The sequence below is a fragment of the Ctenopharyngodon idella genome, chromosome 1 (assembly GCF_019924925.1).
Source record: "Ctenopharyngodon idella isolate HZGC_01 chromosome 1, HZGC01, whole genome shotgun sequence".
Taxonomy (NCBI): domain Eukaryota; kingdom Metazoa; phylum Chordata; class Actinopteri; order Cypriniformes; family Xenocyprididae; genus Ctenopharyngodon; species Ctenopharyngodon idella.
The window spans coordinates 16,097,047-16,118,997 of NC_067220.1; the positions used below are offsets into that span (position 1 = coordinate 16,097,047).

General features: G+C 36.0%; 1 protein-coding gene across 3 annotated transcripts in view; it reads right to left on the reverse strand.

Annotated features, from left to right (window-relative positions):
- Positions 1-4,989, reverse strand: part of dlc1 (DLC1 Rho GTPase activating protein) — a 118,902-nt gene extending 113,913 nt beyond the window's left edge. Inside the window, exons 1-2 of one of the 3 annotated variants that reach the window (XM_051888253.1) lie at positions 4,794-4,989; positions 1,167-2,615 (exon numbers count right to left, since the gene is read on the reverse strand). In XM_051888253.1, the coding sequence (XP_051744213.1) occupies positions 1,167-2,549 (1,383 nt within the window). In that variant the 5' untranslated portion in view covers positions 2,550-2,615; positions 4,794-4,989. Of the gene's footprint in view, positions 1-1,166; positions 2,616-4,126; positions 4,318-4,793 lie in introns of those variants that run through there. The other 2 variants (XM_051888257.1, XM_051888269.1) reach the window with 2 other exon arrangements.
- Between the last annotated feature and the right edge of the window lie 16,962 nt (positions 4,990-21,951).

A 21,951-nucleotide genomic window follows, 5' to 3' on the forward strand; every position in this document is an offset into this window, starting at 1 on the left:
TCACAGAAATAAATTACATTTTATATATATTCAAATAGAAAATTATTTAAAATGTTATTAATATTTCACAATATTACTGTTTTTGGTGTTTTTTGATCAAACAAATTCAGTCTTGATGAGCATCATTTCAAAACTTTTGACTGAACTGAACATTTTCTGGACAAAAAAAGTGCTTACTCTGCATGTGAAAACATTATATTATATATAAATATAACAATTTTTTTCTTAAATATATACCATGGCATTGCTATTTGGTTAATAAGGTGTTCTGAGTGGTTGATAGCACATTGCTGGGTAGGTTGCTAAGTTATTCTGGATGGATACTAGGTTGCTTACTGACTGAAGTCAAAAGTGACCATTCATTTGTGTGAATAGATATGACTAAGTCTACACAATTTTTTCACCTCTTTTATAGGTGAGATTCAGGTGAATATCGTAAGTTTGATAACTTAGAAAGGTAATGACACACATCTGTTCAACAAGCTACAACACATCATTTGTGTTACTTCAACAAGCTACAGTACAATCATGTTTGTAACACAAATGTGTTGGATGAACTGCACTCTAAAGTTTAACACTTTTTGGAGTTTGGAGTATTGAAATAAAAAAAAGAGAGAGAGAAAAAAAAAAAAAAAACACAGAACTACAGTACAGTATGAGCTGTGGTGCTCACATGGGAGATGCAGGTTTGAATCAAGCCTGATCCCATTCCCACTGTCTTCCACCCCCATAACTCCCGATTTGCTCTCTATATGGCCTCTATAATAAAAACTGCAAGCATACCCGAGAATAAATAAATAAGAAACACAGTCAATGCAGTGTTTAATGCGAAACTAATTGAAATCTTGTGATGCATAAAATAGAATTTATTTGCATGCTTAATTGCTTTGTTACAGAAAATTTATGTGGAAATTCCCCCAGAATTTCCCTTACTGACTGACTGCTGACCTTCATAAGCATGATACATAATGGAAACAAACTCATGGGCAAAAAGCACATTTTTTCATCACTACTCTTCTTTTTATTTTCCTTTAGTATAAATAAAACTGAATGGAAAAGTTATTGAACTGTACATAATTTAAAGATGTTGACTATTTCAGTCCAATCAAAATCATACCTGTACATTATTGTTAACTCACAAAAGAACATAATGTAAAACATCTTACCTTCCTTGTACGAAGCTTGACAAGGGGTATTTCTGCTTTTGGGACAATCTCAGGGCCTTTAGCTGTATTTGTATTTTGATTTGCCCGATTTTCCTCATAGAGTCCTTCAGGTTGAGGTTCTCCTCTAGTTGGCTCCTTTAGCCTTGAGTTTTGATCGTCTAAGTTTGTCAAATTCTCACAGTTATTGGTGTTTAAGTCTGTAAATGTTGAATGTTCTGGCATCTCTGCTGATATCTGAGCAGAAGCATCATCTCCTGATTCAGGAAAGGACCCCTCATGGATGGTCTGGAGTTTTGAGGAACAATCATGCCATGTTTCCATGGTGTCAATTTTTCCAGATGGTTCCAGTTGAGAAGTTTCACAAGCAGGTGTTTTAAAACTTCCAACTTTTAACATCACATGATCAGAACTTTTAAAAATGCCATGACCCTCCTGATTTTCATTGTCTTGTAGACCTTGAGTCTCTATGTGATGTTTGCACACTAGACTTGCTTTAATAGCATCTAAGCTAGCTTCTGGAACGTGATGAGTTTCTTGAGAAGTTGATGATGATAAAAAGTTCGGGATCATAGTTTCATCTGTGTATGAGCATTCAACTTTGCCAGATGTTAATATAGTCTGTTCAGACATTTCACAACATTGTCCTTCCTCAATAATGTGTGGGTCTGCAGATTTCTGTTGTGAGTCATAGGTGGGAGGTTTATTTATTATATCTGTGATCCCGCTTGTGACACATAACATCTGACTACTCACAGTGACCTTCATCAATGATTCTGCATTTTCTACAGAAGTTCGACTTTTGGGATAAGTCAGTTCAGAACAGTCAACTTTGACAGAGTTGTTTAAGGAGATACTGTCCTTCAACACATTTGATAAATCATCCGTTTCCTCCATTTGAGCCAATACTGTGGTAGTAGGCACAGAATGTGTCAGGCTATGGGGAGCAGATACTTTATCCTTGTTTAGTTCCTTATTATCTGAATCTCCATTGTGAGCTTGCAAATTTCCCGAAGCAGAACACTGCAATTCATCTTGATCTGCCACGTTGTCTGAAGGTAGCCTGCTATCTTGGTCACTCTTGTGCTGTGCTGTCTCATTGACAGTGTCTCCAAGCATCAATGATCGGCCCTTTGCACCATCACAGTTAGGTTGAGATCCACCCTGCACTATTCTCTCAATCCTTCTCATTTCATCTCCAATATCATTTTCAGGGCAGGATAAAGTCCAAGTCCGGTGAGGGCCACACTCAGGCATCGAGGCACACCTGCCACGCTGGTACCGCACATGGCAGCAGACCAAGTCTAGGTCATCATAGCTGTACTGTAATCCTGTGCGTGGGGTCACATGATCCTCCCAGCTTCTCTCACGAACAGCAACAGGCATGGCCAGATCCCTCTGTTAGCCCATAGAGCCTTATTATTACGGCCCACGGAAAGCACAAAACCAGATCTGCAGAGAGAGAGAGAGAGAGAGTTTCTTACTTCATTGTCAAACACTTATGATGCGATCTTTATATGTGAGAGAAATGAAAATGCCACATGTTATGAATGTTACTGACATTGAATCTCAAGTGCTCTTAAAGTTGTTTAGTCTGAAGAGTCTGTTCTATGTAATACTGCAAAGTGCATTGACAATTTAATATGCCACAAAAATATATATAAAACTCACGGTTCGGTACGTACCTCGGTTTTGAAGTCACGGTTCAGCAGGTGGGGAGTAAACTAAACATAAAATTGCTTTTTTTTTTTTTTTTTTTTTAATTTTTTATTAAACAGTAGTTAAACAAATTGTCTCTTAAGGATAAAAAAAAAATATCTCTGCTAATGCTATAAACTATGTAGGGAGCCCTTACTTGAACATTAGGCTACTATAATATTAAAAACTATTAGCCTAAATTCAATCGCTATTTATTTTTTGATATAATAATCAACACTCAAATAACAAACTGTATGCAAACCTGTAAGCTGCACATAAGACATAACAAAATCTAATTATAAAATTAAGTTTTTCTCCAATTCGTTGTTGAAATATAATCATATATACACAGTGGCTGTCATTGACAGATTTATTTAAACATACATTAAATAATCAAGACATCACTAACAGGTTAAGTAAAATATAATGAATGGGCTAATACAGTGCATATATTAAGTAAAAGAGTTTCTCTGGCGAACTAACAAGCTGCGGCCACTGAATGGCTTTTCTGAGGTAAATGCTACGTGAAATAGCCTATTGTTTACAAGCTGTTTTATTGACATCTTTCCGCCGTTGAAACACAGATTGAGCGGTTACAAGAGATATGACCGTTTCAGTAAGTTGTACTGTATCTTTCAACATACCTTTAGATGTTCATTCATGTTTATTCTGAATGAACAGAGATCTGTCACGCCACATCAAAGTGCGTCAAAACGGCATTTTCTGTTTGAATTTCGTGATTTCGTGGACAGAATTTGAAGGATGACACTTTGTTTCTTATCGAAAATAACAAAACACAGAGCTTATTGCGATTAACAGGAGACCTTAATGAAAAATTATTCAGACGTTTTTGATATTTTTGATATATTTTTACTAGTGCGCGCAAGACACTATAGATCATTTATGTGAGGATAGCAAAATAAACTGACATATTATAGGCTACCCAAAAATTCCTCATACTGTGGACTACCAAAATGTATGAAAATTTGGAACCAAAAATTATTCAGACACTTTGACCTGACCATGTTTTGCTTAAGTGTTATCTGACATAATTAAGATAATTTTTTTCTGACACAGTTTAACTCGGAGATCATATTATATTACCATTTTTTTTTTTAAACTATAGTGAATAAACTGTATTAATGAATGAAATGTTCAAGGTGTCTGAATAAATTTTGGTTTGACTGTATATATATAACACAGATTTAAAAAAACAGCTGCATGACTGAATCATGAAGAGAAAAAAATAGACGAATCACATTTACCCTTGCGCCAAACGTTGAGTCAGCCAAGCATTTCACCAGACCCTCCACCCACTCAAAAGTACAGTAATACTTCTCTACATTTTGCACAAGTCATTCTTCAGTGATTAGCCACCAAGGACTGAACTTCTTTTTAAAATTAGACCAGAAGGAAAGTCTTAAGATGGAAAGAAGTGCAGTAATAAAAGACCGTTGGGGGAAAACCACACAGCGTGGTGAAATGGCAGAAGCTCTTGTAGTCCCTTAGGTCTGATAGATCTTCATGACGTCTATGTGAAGTCAGCGGTTAGTGGCGAGCATTCAGAGAAGGTCCTAACCAGGACATTCCTCTCACATCTGGCCAGAAGTTACTCCCTCTTTGGAACATCTGGTTGTGAAGTCCAGCCTGACAGAGCTTGCTTTCCTTTGGCAAGCGCTTTCGTGGATTATTCGTTTTCGATAAAGACAGTTATCTTGTCGTAAAGAAAGATAATCCTTAGTTGCTCACGTCACTGACATCCTGAACTTACTTTTTGTGCATGTTTGGTAATTTCTAAGTCTCAGTATTAGTCTGTAGTGCCTGCTAGAATAACTAAATGTCTTAATTTGTATATAAACAATGACAGTTAAGCCAGCGCAGTGGACATTTTTAAGAGGTTCATAAGCAGATGGACAGTCTAAGCATTAGTACCTGGATGATTCTCCTTTTGTTCTCCTCTGGCCTTGTGTCACTCCGTGTTGGTATGGTTCGTCTGTGGCGATGGAGCGGCCAGTTACCCACTCTCCCCGTCGTGTGGTGAGCTCACCCTCTGACACAGCTAGCTCTGTTCTCAAGCCAGCCAGGACGTCAAGGTCATGTGTCTCCAGGGGTCAACAACTTCTCTATGGTCCCATGCAATGCAATCAAACACAATTCCAGCATTGAAGAGGACTAAAGGGAAATACAGAAAAATACACTCTGTATTAAATAACTCTCCAAGGTGAGATATAAATGAATCCAAGTTTGAAGCCTCTAGACTAGTACTTCAGTTCTGTTGATATATCAAATGTTCAGCTGTCAGAACGGCAGCGCTCCTCTACAATAAGCATCCCTAATTGGTTCAGCAACCAATTTGCGCTTTTCCTTCAGTGAAGCGGTTGGAGAGATGATGCAAGAACTCCACAAGAGGGAGGAGAAAGCCATTCGCTTCCACCAATCTCTCACCAGACGTCTGGAGCGATCACTGATCTTGGTCAGTTCCCGTCGGAGCTTTTTCTCTCTGAAAGAAACAAGGAGGAAGAGAAGAAAACAGAGACGCGTGGAGCTTGAAAAGTGGAGAGCGTGTTGTCATCTTGACAGTATTAGAAGTCTTTGCTTGGGATGACTGTTTTTGTTTTTGACAGTCTTAAGTCACTGTTTCTCTTTCTCTCTCTCTCTTCCTCAAATTTTCTTTTTACAAACCAGGCTCTTCATATCCTCTCTAATGTGCAGTTCTTCTGGAAACTGACAGCTGTATACTTTTCTTACCCTTTACTTTCTCTCTCTCTCTCTCTCTCTGCTTTTCTTTTCCCCCCTCTCGATTTTCGTGCTGTTCATAACATTTAATTCTTCCTATAAAATCGGCATGCCACATTCCCTTTCCTCTCACAGACATTCACACACAGAGACACACACACATGCACTCTTTCCACGCCTCTCTCTGTGTGTGTGTCAGTGTGTTAGCTGGGAAAAGCACTCTCCGGTTTTGATTAGAAGCAGACAGGCTGCTGTGTAAAGGTTTGAGTCAGAGGGCCAAGTCAGATTGCAGTTATGTTTTGGCACGCGTTTCTGATAACTAACACAACTTTATAACGCAACAGCTCAAGCATTCTTATCCAAACACTTAAACGCCAATAATAATAATAATTATTATTATTATTATTATTGGCTCAAACATCCTCACACAAATACTTAAAAATGTTGATAAAATAATTATTACTGTTATTATAGTTTAGTATTATTATTATTATTGATATTATTGAATTATTATAGACTTAATTAAAATTACTATTTTTCTTATTATATTTAGCAAAAACATCCTTTACACAAGTACTTTCTAAAATTGAATACTACTACTACTACTACTACTAATAATAATGAGCTCAAACATCCTTACACAAATACTTTAAAATGTTGATAAAATAATTATTACAGTTATTATAGCTTATTATTATTATTTTATTGTTGTTGTTAATATTTTACAATTATTATAGACTTGATATAAAATTACTATTTTTCTTCTTATATTTATATAGAAACATAACTTAACCCTTTACACAAGTACTTTCTAAAATAAAATAAAAAAATAATTAACAACAACAATAATAGTAATAATAATTATATTATTATTATTATTGTTGTTATAATAATAATAATAATAATTATTATTATTATTAATGATTTTTAAGAGGTCTTGATCAAATCACTAGAACTCTTATAGCCAGAATTGCTTGAGGGACATTTTTCTACATATCTTGGAAAAGGGCCATGTCAAAACTCTTTGACAGTGGCTTGCTTGTTCTTGGGCAGCTTCAAAGAAAAACAAGGTACAGTGCATTTCAGTGTGTGAGTTGGCTATTCATTGCCTAATATAGACATGTTTCTTGATGGTCACCCTCTCTCTGTTACTCTCGATCTGTTGTTTAAAGGGAAAGGACCTGGAACCCATACAGAGTAAAGGGTCGTTCACACTGACGGCCATTTAAGTGACCGGAAGTTCTCTTTCAATGAGGATTAGCAATTTCCTGCAACAGTGATTGTTGGTGACATGTTTGTGTCCAGCAACACAACACAGTTGAGAAAAGTGTAACCCATATGAGTTACCCATACCCATTATGCAAATTAATCTAGGCAAGACAAAAAAGAAGCTAAAGTTACTATTGTGACTTAATGTTAATGTTATGATTTAAAGGAATAAAAAAAATAAAAAATAAAAAATCTGTCATAATGTACTCATGTGGTTCCAAACATGTGAGACTTTCTTTCTTCTGCACTTCTCAAAATATCTTCTTTTATGTTCCACAAACAGGTTTGGAATGACATGAGGGTGAGTAAATGATGATAGAATTTTAAATTTTGGGTAAGCTTTGCCTTGAACTACATGACTTGTGTCTGCCCCACATGCAACAATACAATTATATATATATATATATATATATATATATAAATATACGAGGAAAACCATGCCACAAATGGTCGGCATTCTGAGTGAGTGATTCATATATTGATACTCGTTCATCTTATTCATGATATGATGTATTACACACAGCATGAGTTTAAATCTAAACACTTTCCTCTGCATAATATTCATATTTCGCAGCAAGAAAACTGATTCCTTGTCAAAATAAAATGACATTGTATTTTGAATAGAAATCCCATTTGTGATCATACATTCAATATAGCCAATAACTCAGCTCACCATAAACCATTTTTCAGTGGCTTTCAAAAAGTGGTGAGGAAAAAAAAAAATGACTTGAAAATGTTGGGGACATGTCGCACCTGTCCCAACTGCAAATTATGCCTATGCCTAAGTAAAAAGTACAAAATAGTATCAAATAATATGAGTTACATAGTTATATATTAATACTATTAATAACAATATTAATAGTACTTTTGATATGTAATGTCTAATGCTATTCTTTTGAAATTTCTACTCATCAAAGAGCCCTGAAAACTGCAAATTAGAATGATTTCTAAAGGATCATGTGACACTGAGCACTGCCATCACAGGAATGAATTACATCTTTATTTTAAAATATATTTTAAAAAGTTATTTTATATTGTAATAATATTTCATTTCATTACTGTTTTTCTGTAAAACAAAATAGAAAGAAAGAAATACCATCTTCCTTTGTATCTCTGTCTCTCTCAGTTACATTCTTTTTGTCCATCAAATTCAAACCAACTTTCTGTGGACATAATATATGCTCCACATATGGAATGATACTGTTATGAACTGACAAAATGGATAAAACTGAAAAGCAGACAATAAAACCCACAAACGGACAAACACGCTATCTATCACATGGCCTTCTGTTTGTATAGCCAAAACCATCCTTTCACTCTCTCCATGATAGTTAAGCAAATTGATTTTGAACACACTCACAAGCTCCCAGATAGAAGCCTTGTGTGTGGGAGGTTGTTTGAAGGAGTTTTTCATGGGAAAACTGTACTGTCCTATTTCTAACTGCTCTTAACCTCTGCTATTCCTGCTCCTCTGACCAGAGGCCAAACATCACATGAACTCATGACAACACAAAGTAGGTCTAGATCAGACTGTGACTGTTTGAAAGACCAGGAATAGTTGGTTTTGTGTGTGTGTGTGTGTGTGTGTTCAGGTATACACTACGTTATGGGGACAAAATGTCCCCACAAAATTGGCAATATCTGAAATCATTGTACTTGTCAATGATTTTTGGTCCCCATGAGAAAAAAAAAAAAGCTTATAAATCATACTAAGTGATGTTTTTGAAAATGGGGGTAATTTAGGGCTACAGGTAGGGTTAGGGGATAGAATATACAGTTTGTACAGTATAAAAATTATTATGTCTTTGGAATGTCCCCAAAAAACCATGGAAACCCAACATGTGTGTGTGTGACTCAGTTTCTCCACTAATTACATTTAAAATATTCAGCTTCACTATGCAATTTTGTGTTCTGACCAAAATGAACTGTTACTTCCTAAAACTTTGAAAATCATAATACCTTGATACATGAACAGCTCATGCATATTATAAAAAATTGCTGCTCTCAGCCATATTCATCATTTGAGGTTAAGTTATACTGTTATTTAACTATGAGTAATAGAAAATGGTGTATATATATATATATGCAGGAACCTGTCATCTTTGCTACAAAATACTGAAACACACCCACACTTGCTCCTCCAGAGCGGAAGAATGCCCATTTAGGACCATGAGAGTTCCGCTCTCACATAACAGCATCATTAGTCACATGACTCTGGATAAAGAATGAGCCATTCATGAAGTGCTCAGAAGTCCCATCTGGTCTGCCCTGTGCTCCATAAGCATTGCTCAGAGTGTCCAGAGGAAATGCTCCCACATTCCTGTGTCGTATAGTTTATTATTGGTGGATGGTCAGTTTAACTTGAGGTGGCCATGTGGGGATGCTGGAAAGTTTCGCTCACTTGAAGGGGAAAGTGAAAAAGTTGTCAACTTCAAATCTGATACAAATGTCTGACAACTGCTTACTGAGATGGAAGACAAACGGTTTCATCATTTGCATGGAAAGTGGGAGGAAGTAGATCAGGTACAACTGTGCATATCCATCAAAAGTATTTGCAAACTTCAGTTTTCTGATTACAATTCCAGACTAGGAATAATAATAATAAGCAAATCCCGATTTTAATTTTGTTAAACCCTAAAAAACAGAAATTGACATTTTAATTTTAGAATAAAAATATTAGAGCAGCAAAAAGATGAATTAGCATCTAGCAACAAATTAATGTCTTCAATTTAATAAAAAAAAATATATATATATATGTATTTATGACAAAATTGCATATGTAAACTCATATTAAACTAAATGCAGTTATAAATAACAGATGTTATTTTCTCAAATTTTTAAAGTTTCGTTTACAAGGGAATCTTGATGATTATACTATAATAATAATAATAATAATAATAATAATAAACATGCTCCAGATTTTTGATTTTGTTAAATCTATAAAATGGAAATTTAATATTTTAATTTAAAATAAAAATGTTACGCATTTAAATTTTAAGGCAGTGAAAATATTAATTAGTATGTAATTAATGATGTTAGTTTCATAAATAAAAATAATAGTAATAAAAAAAGAATCAATACATAATTACAAATTTGCATATGTAAAGACTCCATCCTTTCATATCAAACTTAATGCTATAAGATTTTATATTTCTACATTATTTATTTATTTTTTTTTAAATTAACGGTTTGGTTAAAAAACTGATAATTCTGATTTTAATAATAATTAAATAAGATAATAAAATCATTTTATAATAATAAAATTAATGATAACGTAAGTCAAGCACAGTATAGTATGAGCTACACAACAAATTTATGGTTGGTGCTGAAGCTGCTTTATAGTAATATCTAACTGTGTGTTTTGTATGTTAAGCTTCTAACTCAGTATTTAATTAACATGGAAATTTTCAAGTAGATATACAACAGTGCATGGGCAGACATGAAAGCAAAGCTTGACCAGGGAGACAAGTCAATCCCAGATCTTACCAGTGTGTTCTTTGGCAACACGGAACCCTACACTGAGCTTTAGATTGATTGCTTGAGCCTGGAGATCAGGACCACCACTATATGCAATAACCACCATATCCTGTTCCCACGATCTCTGGTCATGGCTGACCCCAAAACACACACACATGGGCCTTCAACAAAGCATTGGGTTAAGCACTGAGCTTTTCTCTGCCTTTGCAATTACAGTTCTGGATGATGATCCATTTCCAAGGTCAATGGTGACTGTGCTTGACTTCTGGGATGCTTGGATTTATTCCAGAGTTGTATGCTCTTGTATTCTCTCTGTACGATGGCTTTCACTGCCCCCAGCACTGATCTCTCTTTTTTTTTTTTCTAAACCATTACCAACTTTGATTAAATCGCTCTGTCCTCTTTGGGTAATTATGTTTTTAATGGGAATTTAAATTGAGTTAAAATTGTTCATCCCCTTTGAATGTTTCTCATTATTCAGCTTAAATTAATAATTTTTTCAATGTTTTCACTTTCATTTTTTTCAGACCAATTTATGTGATTATACTTGCATTTGCTTTCAAAACACAATGTAGCATTATGACTGCTTTTCCAAATATGACAATCTGTGTGCATATTAAAATGGATTTTTGGTTGATTTATTAATATGCATTAATGTATTAGACTATTTGTTTCAATATGACATACATATTGATTCAGTCATGTGACTAAAGCCTGAATATAATAAAATTTAATTAAATTAAACAAATGATTAAATATTTGTTTTGTTTCTGAATTTGGCAAAGTTATTGAGAAGGTAAATGACTGAATATTCCCCATTAATCACTAGTCATGTTTCTGTTTCTCTGTATTGTTCTTTAGGAAAACACAGACTTATTTTGTTATTTGAGATTTTGAGGGATTTTATAGTGGCTCTTTCTGTATAGTGAAAACCAAAATAAAATAACCAATCAGCACTAATAACACCAAAGCTTCCTCCCAAACCCAGAGGCTAGCATATTTTTCCAATTGTTTTCAATGGGAGCACCGTGTTTTTGAAATGCCAGCAGCGTGACGAGGCGCTGAGTGCCTATTTCATGCTGAGTGCCAAGCACTCATCGTTTTACAACATATACATACATAGTTCAGTCATGAAACTCTAGATGCACAGGCTGATGGGTCCTTAACGCAAACTGACAATAATTACAGCATTAACTACTTGGCACAAGCTGATTGGTCCATGTCACTTCTGCAGCCATTGAGCTTGTTGCTCACACATTTAAATGGCTGGTTACATTCACTATAGCAGTTTGCAGCACGCTTTAGAGCTCCTCTAAAACCCTCCACCTTCCCCAGCTCCACCTGTATAGATATGCTATGGGTTATTGATATGCTATTGTGCAGCAGCACTATGTCTTACTCACAACAGCATATCGGCATATGTATTGGCAGTAGCAAGTTCCTGTACTTGCTCTGCAGCAGCAGCAAATAAATATATACATAGATGCCTAATTAGCAGCCGTTTCAATGGGCCGATATACGTAAGCCGTCCGCCATATTGGAGCAGTCCATGAACATTTGAGAGCAAGTTGACAACGTCTGCAACCAAAGTCAGATGCATGTATGAATATCTATATGAAATAGACTTCAGAAGATGATTTAGCTAAACTAAACAATAGCTACAACAAGACGAAGGAGTCAGCTGGCACGACATGAAAAAGTTACCATAGTAAAAGTAAAAAACATTAAAGTACCATAGTAAAAACATGTAATATTGAGTTAAAAGCCTACATATAAAAACACAAACTAACACATTCTCACCTGTGAAAGTTTATCCCATTTCTTCAGGAATTTAAATCTCAGCGGTTTCACAACCAGAAGCTGCGCAATGTGCAATTCTTACTGTGCGTGACAACACCCTGACCGTTGCAAGATGGCGGGCGTGCCGAGCGGTGAAATGAGGCATCTGCGCATAATTTTTTACCAGTCGCAAAGAGTCGAAGAATGTTCATCTTTGGGTAAAACAGCGCTCATCACTGTAACCCAGTCATCCAATCACAGTGAAGGAGGGGTGGGACAAATACCACACCTACCAACCGTCACATTCTGCTTGTACAATGATAACAAACGACAACAACATGCACAACAACAAGTCACTTTTCAACAATCGTCAAAAAAAAAAATCGCCTTTTGCCTTGGCCCTTGGGAATGTAAATAACCACTTAGCAACAACCTAAAACACCCTAGCAACCACATACGATGCTCTAGCAACCAAACACAACACCCAAGCATCACGGCAGTGAGTTTTGTACAAATAAGCACCACTTACATTTTCTTCAGATAATGAAAAAACCTAGTCATCTCTCTAAACTTTCTGAGGTTTGGACCTTTAGTTGGTGGATGTCAGGTAAATGTTCTCTACCATTTATCATCATTACCGTGAGAGTGTTTGCGAGCAAGGGATTGTTTGTGAGTGACTGACTGATGTTCTAGTGAGTGATGAAGTGTGAGAAAAAAGGCAAATGTCAGTGTTTTCCTGCATTGTGTGGAAAGGGGCATCGTTGGTCATTAGATGTGGGCAGATTTCCTCCTGCTCATTAACCGTGATAACACCTCTCAAAGATTCATTTTTTTTTTTTTTTTAAACAAGTCTGTTTTAATTAGGACTGATCTCTCTCTCTTGCTTGATTTATTTCCGTGCCCACCACTAGCTCACCTATATTTTCCTGTGCGGTGGAGTCTGGAGTGTTGGGCGGCCCATGCGGCTTGATGCACTGACCCAAAGCAGAAGCAGTGTCATAGCGCTTTTGAAGAAATGTCTTTTAGATGCCCACAGACCACATAATCAGACCTCACGGGCACAGCACAAACAGGAACAAATGTGTATCTCTGAGACGCCTTGTCTGAGCAATTGTGTGCCAACACTGTGAAAAGGGAAACAGAGGACAGTCACAACAAATCAGCTGTATGTTAAAGAGTTCACCATTAAATTAAATTTCTGTCATCATTTACTCACCGTCATGTCGTTCCAAACCTGTATGACTTTTTTTTCTGTGGAAACAAGATACTATGTATGCAAAATAGTGCTGCTCTTTTCATTCCGTAACTTGGGGCTGCCAAGCTCTAAAACGACAAAGAGCACTGTTAAAGGATCATAAAAAGTAGTCCATATGACTTGTGTGTGATATTTGACGTATTCTAAAGTCATGTGGAAGCTTTGCATGAGGAACAGAAATTTTAGAAGTCGTTTGCCATACTGTAGATCTCCACTCTGAATTGCAGTTCTACATGTATTCATGTATGTGTTCATAAATTAATATTCATTATAAAAATATCCATGGCTTGTTAAGATTATATTAATTTACATGAGTTTTTCAGATCTAGAAAGCCACACTTTTAAAATTAAGCTTCCTCATACCATTCTTAAAGACCCCCTGTGGTGAAAACCAAGGTTTTAATGTTGTTTATATGTCTATGTGGTGTTTTTAATATGCTTTAAGACAAGCCATTTGCATATTCATAAGTCAACACTATTGCTGAGTATTTTCTGCAGTGAAAAAAGACATTCTCAAAAAACACGTTTTGAAATCGCCAATGTTTCTTACGTCACTACCTTGTAACTTCATATCATCATATCTACCTTGTAACATATCGAAGTAGGGTGTCTCAAGAAAAGCCAGATTATCCTAGTATATTTTTCTGTTGATATGAAAAATTGGGTACATTTGGGTACATAGCTGCCTGACTCTGAGATGGCAAACAGGATCATGGTTTGTGTAACATTAGCAACACATTATTAGCTGTTTGTTAACGTAGTCAAGCAAAAGGTTAACCATATTAATTACTGTTATGCGTCTGACGTTGTAGAGATTACCATTCTGACTTTGTAGACGAGTCGGCATAATTCATTCTTCCCCTTCTTCTTCTGAATCAGTTTCTGGTTAAAACATATATGGCTGAATTAAACCAGTATTTCCACTTGCCATTGTGCAGCCTTTACTACAGTAAAGTTGACCGAGTGGATCTCTGAGCTGGTCTGATTGAGTGAAGGTGGGGCTAATTTGCATATTCATAGCTTCACGTATACTAAATGAAGCAAGGGTGTAGCGTTGCATTCAAGCTATTTTAAGGCATAAATACATTTTTTTTTTCTCAGGAAAAAATGTTTAAATATGTCATTTTGGTGATTAAAAATGAGTTTTAAGGGATAAATTTATTGACTATGGGACTTTAAATGGTAATGACAGTTGTTGGGCTGTGAATAAAAATAAGAAATATCTTGATTTTTAGCTGTTTTAGTTTATTCTAATACTTGTTTTGTCTTATTTTAAATCATCTTAAGTCATCTTGATTTGAGGCCCCCTAGCGGGCCCTGGACCCTTGGTTGAGAACCACCCAGCTAAAGGACACCAATGGTTTCAGCAATAGTCTATTCTGATGGCCTGTATAATTCTGCGGTGTTTGTGTTCATCCTCCTCCAGAAACACCACACCTGTCTGTCCAAAGAGCTATTCATCTCTCTTTCTCCCACTCTATTCATTCATTCTGTGTTCATCTCATTCACTCTCTCCCATCCATCTCATTACAAGAAACACAATTACCAGACACTCAAGCCTTCCAATGTTCCTCTAAAAAGAGCTAAGGCGATTTGGGCTGCTTATATTCCTCCCTTGATGAAGGCAGTAAGCTCCCATCTGCAACTGATGAGCACAATCAGCCAATCAGAACCATGCAAATCATGACTGGCAGGAGTGGGCGGGTATTGCTGGACTGAGGCCATATATCTGTAATGAGTATTGCTTTCCAGCAATTCTTCATAAAAAATAAATAAGATTAAAAAAGAGAGAAATAATACAAAAGAAGCTGTAAATAAATAACACCACCAAAAAGTTGTTGATGATTTTGTCTGCCTGGATACACAAAGTAGGTCAGTTGACATGCTGTGCGTTTGTCTTTTAGACTGGTTGAACTTGTTACAATTAATAGTAACAGGGCCTCATAAGTGTGGAAAAAAAATCACAACAGATGTTTTGATCTATTTTGTGCTTGCACTGCTGGTGAACACAAGTGTTCTAAACCCTTTCATACTATAATGTCTTGAATGACAAAATACTATCAGCACATATGGCATGATATTACCTCCAACATGTTATGTTCGTAACATGTTGTGTTCGCTAGGACACATTTCTCAATACTTAGGTCACTTTTTCAAAACTTCAAAAAATTCTATGGTTATGAGTTTAAAACCTTACATAATACAAAACTGAATAAGACAGACAGCAACTTGCTACATTTCTAAAACAATATCATATTGAAATATATCTAAAAATACTATCAAAATAATTAGATGCAGCTGAACACCTACACAGATGTTAGTCTTTCAATTTCATTACCATCTTTACAAAAGGAGAAAACTTAGGAATATTTTTGTACTGTAATGTATACTGCAGTGAATTCTAAACAGAGTGTCATTCTTGTTTTGTAAAGAAATTTTAACTGTGTAATGCTACCTATTGTTCGTATTTTTAGATCTTTGATTTATGAGTGACAAAGTGTGTTTACTGGTTGACAACCTTTGCTAGTGTTACGGAGGAATGAGTTGATTTAGGCATGTTTTGGTAGTTTTAGTGTGTTTTCAATGTGAAATTAACTGCTTTTGCCAAGCCGAAAGTTAGTTAGGAAAACTGTGGGAAGAGTTTTGAAAAAGTGACCTAACTATTGAGAAATGCGTCCTAGTGATTGTAAAAAAAATAATAAAATAAATTTTAAAAAATCCTCTAAAATTGCCTAACTGACAGATCACTGGCTTCACTCGAGTCCTCCAGCAGGTGGCAGTGTGGTCTCTTTGGTTTCAGCTGAGGGTTAGCTCAGGACAGTATTGTTACAGTGCTGTTGCCTCACCATGTGTGTGTGTTTTGTCTCTGGTTACATGAGTGTATGAATACAGAAATCAAAATAGGGAACAGGTAGGGCCTTTCTAACAGCCTATGGCATTAACAAGCACAAATGGTTACACATTGCATAATAGACATTTAAAATAAACATAATATGCTGAAATGCATTCGCAAGAACACTCATTTGGTAATCTGCATTCCTTTCTGAATATTTTTTTCCCCCCCCAAAAAAATACCTTAAAAATTGTATTCTGACTTGAATACTGACTATTGATATGAATCTTTAATGATGATTTTTATGAACTGAAATGAATTTTGTGACTGAAATGTTTTGTGATGCTTAAATTTTGTAACTGAATTGTGTAACTGTCCAAAAGACAGTAATTGTTGAATGGATGGATGGATGGATGGATGAGATAAAATGAGATTAGATTCAACTGTCACTGTGAAGAGTACAAGTATTGATTAATAAATATATGCACTTACTTCAGGTTATAGTTAGGGTTTAGATAAGGGTTAGTTACTTGTAACTATGCACAATTTACTGTTGTTTTTATTAGTACATGTACCATGTGTAACTATGTCATCTTAAAATAAAGTGTTACCTAAAGTGTTATTTATATTTGTTTGTCAAGTACTTACTAAGAATGACATAACCAATTGTTGATTTTCTCTTTCTTTCTTTCTTTCTGATAATATTGTATTTTTGATGATTTTTTATAAGCTTTTATGAAAAGGCAAGGTTAAGCTCAAGCAGAACAACCTCAGTGTGTTGGTGTATGATTTATTTATTTATCTTTAATTATTTTCAATTCTTGATGGTTACACCACTTGACATTTTTAGAGTAATTAAACAAAATAATAGCTGAAAATGTAACATTGGGGGGTAATGTATAAAACCAAGATATTTCTCCATTAAAAAATATATTTTGGCCATCATTTCTCAGTAATCCTTATATCAAAGTAGCCTATAGGATTTCTTAAAAAAATATTCAGTAACACTTTAGTTTAGTGTCCAATTCCCACCATTAACTAGTTGCTTATTAGCATGCATATCACTAGGATATTGGCTGTTTAATAGTACTTATAAAGAACATATTAATGCCTTATTCTGCATGACCATATTCTACATCCCTTAATACCAATACCTAAACTTACTACCTTACTAACTATTAATAAGCAGTAATAAGGAGTTTATTGAGGCAAAAGTCATAGTTAATAGTTAGTTAAAGGCTTAGTTCACCTCAAAAATGAAAATTCTGTCATTAATTACTCACCCTCATGTCGTTCCACACCCGTAAGACCTTTGTTCATCTTTGGAACACAAATTAAGATATTTTTTGATGAAATCTGAGAGGTATATGACTCGTCCATAGACAGCAATTTAACCACTACTTTCAAGGTCCAGAAAAGTACTAAAGACATCATTAAAACCGTCAACTTGACTGCAGTGGTTCAACCTTAATTTTATGAAGAGACGGGAATACATTTTGTGCGCGAAAACAAAACAAATTCAACAATATCTTCTCTTCTGTGTCATTCTCATACGTTGTTTATGTCCAGTGCTTCCAGGTTCTACATCAGAACGCTGGTATAGCCGGCATTCAGATATAAACATGGAAGCCTTCACTGCGTCAACTGTGTAAGGATAATGACAGGGAAGAGAAGAGATTATTGAACAAAGTCGCTATTTTTGTTTTGTTTTTGCGCACAAAAAGTATTCTCGTCACTTTATAAAATTAAGGTTGAACCACTGCAGTCACATCGACAGTTTTAACAATGTCTTTAGTACCTTTCTGGACCTTGAAAGTGTTGATTAAATTGCTGTCTATGCATGAGTCATATGCCTCTCGGATTTCATCAAACATTTCTTAATTTGTGACCCGAAGGTGAACGAAGGTCTTATGGGTGTGGAACAACATGAGGGTGAGTTTTAATTTTTGGGTGAACTAACCCTTTAATAGTGAGAATTGGACCCTAAACTAAAAGTGTGAACAGATATTCTATACATATAATTTTAAATATAATACATTAACAATCTGTTACACATAAGGCAAAACTGTGCTTCGGTATTGAAAGTTATCATGTTACTGAGAAACTCTAGATTTTTTATGGCTTAGCTGAGAGTCTAGATGGGGGGAGCAGCAAGAATGGTCAAAGAACAAATCTATGGAGACGACTGTGGATGCAAACCCACCAAACAAATCAAACCTAGAATAATGGGATGCCAAAACAGAGCCTGTCCAGCACAGCTCCCCACGGCATGCACAGCTTTCTATTGTTGCCACATTATTGCATCAGTGTTCTGGCCGGCCGGGGTGCAGTCAGCGAAATTAAAGCCATCTGACCCACAGTGCAAATGAAATGAGATGAATATGGAAGCCTGATACCAGAGACAAGCCTCTGCCATACAATGTGAGAGAGAGGGAGACGGAACCGAATAAAAGCTTCAGCAGATTGTGGTCTTCCTGGCACTACCATTGAAGAATCTCTCAAGATCTTTGAATCATGTTTATTTTTAAAAAGGTCATGCTCGTGTTTGACTGTGAAGAAAGAGCTTTGTGTGCCTGTTAGGGAAAGGTTATAGCTTCTGAATGTTCCATCCTTTTCATAAAACACGAAAAGACTGAACGATTCTTCGTCAAAATGGAGGTTTTCAATGTCTATTTCATGGTTGAAAATACTTGTATATTTTCCCAGACTAACCGTGAGTCACACAGCGAGCTGTAGTCATCCTGGTGTATTGTCATACATCAGGCCAGATGGGCTCTTGCACAGCCAGAGCATATGTAAGTGTGTGTACACGTGTGTGTGTGTGTGTTCCTGGAAACTGTCAGCTTTGGCATGACTACCTCAGAAGAGGTCCAGGCAACACTTCTGTCCCTAGATACGGTTGCCACAGCAGCACCAGAAGGAAGTGGCTCACAGGAAGACTCAGGGCTGTGCACGTGAGGAGTGTGCATGAGATCGGGGGGAGTGAGGAGATAGCAGCGTATGCAAGTTCATCGGCCTACATGCTCTCATTAACATCCACAACAAAGGAGATTAGAAACCATGGTGGCAGGTTTATGGGAATCTTGAAGAGATCTCACTGCATTATACAGTATATCACACAGAAATTCATATGTGGAGGAGAAAATAAGCTATTGCAAGTTGACCATTTCAAATATAATTGTATAAAAGGGGATTTCATGACCTGGGCTAAAGATTAATCTCATTTAGAGTTCTCCAACTCAAGCTCAAAGTGTATTTGGTGAGGAAATAGGAGGAAAAAAAGAAAGAAAATGTAGAAAAACAACTGCATTGTAACCCACACGGAAAATGCAGGTCTGATGGATAGAGACATAAAATCTGTTCCAAAATCTAGTGAGCTTCCCACCTAGACAACGATTTTAGGCACATAATCACATTCATGATGTACTGTAAAGCTATCATTCAAGCACTATAGAGATCAACATCAGTTTTTACTTCACATTTTTAACTAAGAACACACACTTCGGCCAAGATTTAAAATGGAGTAAAGAGAAATGTTGATTATATACACTATCATTCACAAATTAATGGTCTGTGAGATTTTTCAATATATATATCTATATATATAGATATATATAGATATATATATATATATATATATAGTATATATAGACTTGGCAAATTTGGTTCAATTAAAGGTGACCTATTATGCCCATTTTTACAAGATGTGATATAAGCCTCAGGTTTCCCCAGAATGTGTCTGTGAAGTTTCAGCTCAAAATACCCCATGAATTGTTTATTATACCATGTTTTAACTGCCTATTTTTGGGTGGGAGAAAAAATGCGCTGATTTGGTGTGTTTACCTTTAAATGCAAATGAGCTCATGTTCCCCGCCCCCAAGCTCGTGATTCCTACACACTAAGGCATAAACAATACAGGAGAAGCTCACACAGCAAATATAACTCTCATAATGGATCATTACAAATTGTTTGTGATGCAGCATAGGATCACGTAGGTATGGCATGTATTTTGTGGATTTTTGCTAACATTCGATTCTGAATGAGTTTGATAGTGTTCTGCAAGGCTAACATGGCTAAAGCTACACACTGTTGGAGAGACTCAATAACAATGAAGATGCATTTATGAATTATACAGACTGCAAGTGTTTTTGGGTTAAAAATAACAATAACGACATGGCTCTGGTCAAGGTGAATACACTAAGAAACAATGGTAACTGTAAACATACAAATTAAGGGGTGGTAATATTATAATAAGATCCCCTTCCTACATCACAAGGGGAGCGGAATCTGAACGGCTTGTTTTTTCACATGCTTGCAGAGAAAGGCTTACCAAAATAATGTCACTGGGTTGTCCTTTTTCACATTTTTTTTTGGTTGGTAGATGCACTGGGGACCCTGATTATAGCACTTAAACATGGAAAAAGTCAGATTTTTATGATATGTCCCCTTTAAAACAAATTCTGGTGTGATTGCTCTGTTAGTGTGGTTCATTTGAATAACTGCCATCTGAACCCTGGTGCGCACCAAACAACGGAACTGAGACCCATGTTTTCAGGGGGTCTTGGTCCACTTACAAACAAACTCTGGTGCAGACTGACTGAAATATGAACACAACTCGGACCAAAGACATCTAAACAAACCAAAAGTAGGACATAATGTCACAGGACGCGACCCTAAAAATGACAGAATGCTCAAGGATACCTGGGTCTTCTCGTCATAGTAGCGATGTTGCTCATTACAGTTCGGTACAGGCGTCAGAAATGTGTCTCCTTGCAGTAGATCTTCGCTTGTGTGCGATAGAGGAATTCCTGGTGCTGTTTTGACTCCTTTACACATTTTAGAAGCTTTTTGTGAGTTCTCAGATAGTACAGTTGAGCTCAAAAGTTTACATATCCCTTGCAGAATCTGCAAAAATGTTAATCATTTTAACAAAATAAGAAGGATCATGAAAATTGCATGTTATTTTTTATTTAGTACTGTCCTTAATAAACTATTTCACATAACAGTTGTTTACATAAAGTCCACAAGACAAAAAAATAGCAGAATTTATAAAAATGACCCCATTCAAAAGTTTACATACCCTTGATTCTTAATACTGTGTGTGGTTACCTGGATGATCCACGACTGTTTTTTCTGTTTTGTGATGGTTGTTCATGAGTCCCTTGTTTGTTCTGAGCAGTAAAACTGAGCTCTGTTCTTCAGAAAAATACTTCAGGTCCTGCAGATTCTTCAGTTTTCCAGCATCTTCTGCATATTTGAACCCTTTCCAGCAGTGACTATATGATTTTGAGATCCATCTTTTCACACTGAGGACAACTGAGGGACTCAGACAAAGCTATTACAAAAGCTGCAAACATTCACTGATGCTCCAGAAGGAAACACAATGCGTTAAGAGTCAGGGGTGAAAACTTTTGAACAAGAAGTTGGTGTGCAAGTTTTTTTTAAATTTTGTTTAAAGAACATATTTTTTCATTTAGTTCTGCCCTTTGGAAGCTACAAAAGATACTTACATGTTTCCCAGAAGACAAATTAAGTACAATTTACCTTGATCTTCAAATTCAAAAAGTTTTCACCCCCGGCTCTTAATGCATTGTGTTTCCTTCTGAAGCATCAGTGAATGTTTGAACCTTTTTTTATTAGTTGTGTTTTATTAGTCCCTCAGTTGTCCTCAGTGTGAAAAGACGGATCTCAGAATCATACAGTCACTTTTTCTGAAGAACAGAGCTCAGTTTAACTGCTCA